This window comes from Madurella fahalii (assembly GCF_045866475.1).
Source record: "Madurella fahalii IFM 68171 DNA, scaffold_3, whole genome shotgun sequence".
Taxonomy (NCBI): Eukaryota; Fungi; Ascomycota; class Sordariomycetes; order Sordariales; genus Madurella; species Madurella fahalii.
Genome location: NW_027263973.1, coordinates 4035927 through 4041279, shown reverse-complemented (window position 1 = coordinate 4041279; position 5353 = coordinate 4035927). Strand labels below are relative to the sequence as shown.

Sequence of the window (5353 nt, the reverse complement as noted above, 5' to 3'; positions counted from 1 at the left end):
GAGGAGTACCGACCATTCACATAATCCCTGAACCGTAGGTGATTACTTGGGATTTACATTGAGGGGTGTTCTATTTTGAATTGGACGTTACGGGGAGCTAACAGTCAGCCAGAAACACTGCTCTGGGATCGCCGGATGAATGTGGGCAGGGGAAGGTGTCCGCAGACGCGCTCTCACCGGAATGCATATTACAAGCATCTAAATGGCTTCACGAGTGCTTGACCTCACATACAAAGTGTAGGACAACACCGAATGGCAGTCCGCTCCCCAAGAGGCTGGTCGATGTCGGTGATGACCGCTCCCCTCCACGACTCATTATCCCCTCTCCTGGTTCGACCGGGGAGTACGTCGCCCTCAGTCACTGCTGGGGTGAACAACAACCGCTGACTACGACCACACACACAATCGCGGACCGGCAACGGGGATGCCCCTCTCCAGCATGCCGCTAACATTTCAGCACGCCGCGTACGTCACGCGCCAGCTTGGGTTCCGCTACCTGTGGATTGACTCTTTCGGCATCCTCCAAGACTCCAAGTCTGACTGGGAGGAACAGTCCGGTAAAATGCAGCACGTGTACGAAGGTGCGATTGTCACCATCGCCGCGGACGCTGGGCCGGATAGCACCTGCGGTTTGTCGCGTCCAGAGAAGAGGAAACGGCTCCGTGGCGTCCGCATCCCAGGCGAGAATCTGGCCGCTGTTCGGGATATCGGCTTTCACCTATCCGAGACGCCCGCTCACTCCCTGCAACCCTTTCCCGATGATTACCGGTCACTTGTCAAGGCGCGGGGCAAGGCAAAGAGTATTGGCACAACGCTGCAATCATGAGGCTGGACCTTCTAGGAGCGGGTAGTAGCCAGACAAATGCTGCATTTCGGGGAATATGAGCTTGCGTGGGAGTGCTCCACGGCCACTTATTGCGAATGCGGCACCGCTTCCCCCTCATACGTGATTAGTTCCTCGGCGGTTGCGGAGGGGTCTGCCATCAAAGACAATGCCGGAAGCGGAGCCGAGCCACTTCACGATATACAATGCGGAGTGGTATGCCCAACCAGGGCTGGGACAGTCCTCAGAAGTTTCGGGGCGCTGGATGTTGCTGGTGAACCAGTATTCCAGCAGATCGCTAACCTGCTCCTCTGACAAACTCGCGGCACCGTCCGGACTAGCGTCACGAGTAGCCCAGTCCTCTTCCTATACCTATCTCGCAGGCCTCTGGAAAGAGAATCTTGAACAGACCTTTCTTTGGACAGCGAGCAGGCTGCCTTTTCAGAAATTCGGCCTGCGCCATGATGAGTATCAGGCCCCTAGCTGGTCCTGGGCGTCGCTGCACAGCGCGGAAATCTTCGGCGGATTCGACGCCGGAGCTACGATTACGCTCACAGTCAAGAATGCAAGCTGTACACCTAAAGCAGTTAGCAATCCATTTGGCCCCGTGCGGGATGGGCGGATCGAGGTGGACTGCGACATAGCCACTGCAACGGTATCGGAGGTTCTTCTGGAGGAATTCCCCTTCCGGGTAAAGGTGATAAAGGTTTCAAACGAGAGTCCACGATTCGAGGACGGCACTATCACCCGCCTAGACGTCAGGGGTTTTGCGGGGCTGGACTGTAACGGGACATACAGGTTCATCAAGGTTGCTGAGAGGGGGGTTGGTCATTCTCGACTGCTCATTCGCGGTTTGGTTGTTTGTCCATCTGGTCGATATCCTGGTGCCTACGAGCGGGTTGGAGTTCATGAGTACTGCACTACGGAGAGGGAGGAAGCAGACACCCTCTACTCCAGGTTGACGGTGACCATTGTGTAACTGCAATGGTACGGCTTCGAGCTGTTGTGTACGAATCGTGCATCCTGATCGAGGGTTGGTTCCCACCGTTTTGCAACCTAATCAAACAGTATCCGATACGAGTGCCAGTCACAAACTTAGTTATACGGCCAGAGTACATTAATGATGTTAGATGAATGTACTCTCCTTCATGCTTTCATTACTCTCCTTCTATTATCTGGCGTCCTTCGTTGATACGCCGAGGATTGGCCCACTCTGGCTGTGGGGGCCAAGGGAAATTGGACAATGTGTCATTCTCAAGCTCTGAAATTGGTATGTTATCCTGGGAGGAGTCGACCTGGCTGATCTCGCTATGACGGTGGAGGACGCTCATAGAGGTACGTCCTCCATCAGAAGTAGCCGGATCAAGATCCCGGCTTGGCACCGGCTTGAGTCGTAATGGAATGGGATTTACAAACCGTCTTTCAGACGGACTCTTTGTTACGATCGATCGGAAAGCTAAAACAAAGCTACAAAGTTAGACTAGGAATCACCCGGGGAATGGGTCTATGTTGACTGTCGCTGCCCTCCCTTTGTTTCAGAGTGTGTGGGGTATAATCACAACGTAGACGTGTGTCTCTGCACTCTTTCACCAGTAGGCCGACTTTGGACTTGCTTCCTCTAGTCGATATCCTTTGCCCCGCTAGTCACCTCACCCTGTAATCCTTTCCCGCCCTAGTTCAGGCCTGATGCTTCCCTTGATCTCCGCTCTGATCCCAGCTCAGGCTGATTCATTGATTGATAGTTGTAGCGGCTTTTTCATTTACTGCAGGTTCCAGTGGGTGGTAACTATAATAAAAGGATTGTATGGCTACTGCCTTTTGGCTAGGCCCAAATACAGTAGGACTATATTGAAATACATAATTTTTAAAAGGTTACTGAAGAGGAAAACTCACTATTAGTAAGGCCAAGGTGGATAACGAGGATTGATAACCGTAGTAAGGGGATCTGTTGGCAGTATTAATATATATATCGTTCGAGTGATCTGAAGCTACCTGACTTATGTAGTTCTCGATTAAAATGAAGAACGGTTTCGGATCAACCCTGCCACTATAATCGGTGCGAATCTCTATAACTCATCAAAGAGGAGCAATAGTGGTAAACCAGTGGCTTCTTCTGTTTTGTTTAGTCTGGGATAAAATATTTTATTGTTGAAATGTAAGGTAGTTGCGATGTTGGCCTTATAAAATGTTCGGATGTGGGTAGGGTGACTTTAGAGCTCTTCTAATTGCTCAACGGAACTAATTATAACCACACGCAACGATTAACTGCCGTAATCCTGAGTCTGCGTAACTGCGTTTGGGGTGGGACAAGGAAAGCGGAGTATGCACCTCTGGAGCCAATGGCCGTGTTCAATTAATTCTAAGAGTCCAGCCCCATCATGCAGTAGGGCACTTAATTTGAAACCAGGCATTCTTAAGCCGTTAGGCATACGAATCTCCTTTCCACCAGTTAGCAGGCGTTTAGACCGGTGAATAAGTCCTAGAGCAACCTCGTACAGGCTACAGCGGTTTCAGCCGAGATAAGGCGGGTCGACGCGACGACGCAGGTTCCCATTGGTCTCGGGTATGCAAAGTCCTGTCGAACAGTCGTCATACCAGCTGGTGGGATTGTGAGCCTAAGCCGTTATGTATATTTGTTTCCGCCGCCTCGTTCGTTTGGGTGGCTGAGGAACCCCCGAAATCGTTTAGCAGAGGCAGCGGGTGTGTGGCACCACTGCGTGGCGTCAACTCAAGGGATATAAATATAAATCCTTCCCAGTAGCTTGCCTGGCACTAAGGAACCTCAACCGGACTGCGACAAGCTTATCGAAATGTCGTCACAGCCGAGCCACTATCATTCAACTGAGACTTTGGGAGAGGGCCACAAGAAGGAGTAAGCTTATACTCCTCATGATCCCTGTCCTGACATATTGCACTTAAGGCTAATTGGATGCTTGTTATCCGTAGAAACATGTTAAACAATTCGATCCGATCAAATAACGGAGCCGTAGAAACTGGACCCCGACGGCAGCTATTCATATTTCGCGGGCTCTGCGGCGTCTTCGTGCCCCCTGCTCTCGCCGTGTACTACCTCTGGACATATATGCAATTCTTGCATCCATCAGCGGGTCGCAATGGCGGCAACGGCACATCTCTTCCTGACGCCACGTTCATCTGGTGGTCATGGTTCGTAATCGGCGCCCTCGGAACCAACGTCACCACCTACGTGCTCGCCGGCGTCGAGGCTGGTATCTTGACAGGCAAATTCCCTTGGAAACTGAACAAGGAGCAAGCGAAGATGCACAAGGACAAGTCATGGAGTAGGGTCAGCGGCTGGATGCATATGGCTCTTCACGTTTTTTGGCGGAAGAGGGAGCCAGGAAGCGGCCCGGTTGTATCCTGGATCTGGGTGATTTTATTTCTCCTGCAACTTCTGTCCTGGGCCTTCGTGCTGAGCGGTCTTACTATGGAGACCGAGGCGTCGTTCAAAGTCGGCAGCACTCCGGGAGTGAGTGTGGTGGGCACGAACGCTTCCACCTTCGATTTACGGAGGTCATTTCACATCCTCGATGCTGCCCACCAGGTCTGGCGCCGGGGCCAACAGCCTCAGATACCTCTGGCTAGCGCTTTTTATTCGTCCCCAGAAAGTGACGTCGACTTCAATATAACAGTTGACAGCGACTTGCCGAATGGGACCAAGGAACCTATCTTTCTCCCACCGCAGGCAGAAAAGACTCTTACTGGTCGTGCCTGGGGACTTGCGTTCAGGTATAGCTGCAAACCGGTCTACAAACTAGGCGACTTCCAAATCCTTAACCATAGGATAAATTCCGCGACTCCGGGCTACATCAGCGAACGTTATATCAAGAATCCTAGCTCGGACGGAGTGTATCTTCCGGCTCACTACTTCTATAATGTACCTGAGCGTCTAGGAGCAACAATTTCTGTCCTACGAGACGATTGTCAGGTGGAACACAAACAAACGGATATATACACGGTTGCCGAAGTTGGGCTTAGTTTCGGGATACACAATGTTATGAATAGAAGGAATCGGAGCTACACGGTCTCGTACAGCGGTCTTGGAGAGGAAGATGTCCTGGAATTCGCTCTCTGGGAGTACCGGGAGACCACAGCCGCAGACGACCACGTTCAAGATACCATTCCCGAACTCTTCGGGGAGTACACGTCAGATTTCTGTGACATATCATCTAGCCCAATGCATGCAATAGGCGTGCGGTGCGTATCATCCTCCGCATTAGGCTCAGCTACGGTTGACGGATTCTCCGGGACATACCGAGATTTCAGCCGGGAGGATGTCAAGTACGTCAACACAGCATGGGGGTGGAATGTGCCGCGCCTCGGCATAGCTGTTCCTGCTATACTCATCCCCGGCGTTAGGGAGAGTAGGCTCTACAATAGACATGGGGATCTCGACGAGCGGTCGGAATTCACTCCCTTGCACGAACTCTTCGATGGGCTCCCCCCAGGTGTTGATTACCGCACCGACACCAACAAAAGCTACATTGCTTCAGACCGTGCTGTGACTATACC

The 5353-nt window shown here is 51.9% G+C and overlaps 2 protein-coding genes across 2 annotated transcripts; both read left to right on the top strand.

The window, feature by feature from the left end:
- Nucleotides 1-439: 439 nt before the first annotated feature.
- On the top strand, nucleotides 440-826 carry MFIFM68171_06612 (uncharacterized protein; the record flags this gene model as incomplete). The annotated part of the gene is made up of 1 exon (XM_071062032.1): nucleotides 440-826. The coding sequence occupies one exon, from the start codon at nucleotides 440-442 to the stop codon at nucleotides 824-826; it is 387 nt and encodes a 128-aa protein (XP_070918133.1).
- A 166-nt stretch (nucleotides 827-992) lies between these two features.
- Nucleotides 993-1802, top strand: MFIFM68171_06611 (uncharacterized protein; the record flags this gene model as incomplete). Its single annotated transcript, XM_071062031.1, has 1 exon — nucleotides 993-1802. The coding sequence occupies one exon, from the start codon at nucleotides 993-995 to the stop codon at nucleotides 1800-1802; it is 810 nt and encodes a 269-aa protein (XP_070918132.1).
- Between the last annotated feature and the right edge of the window lie 3551 nt (nucleotides 1803-5353).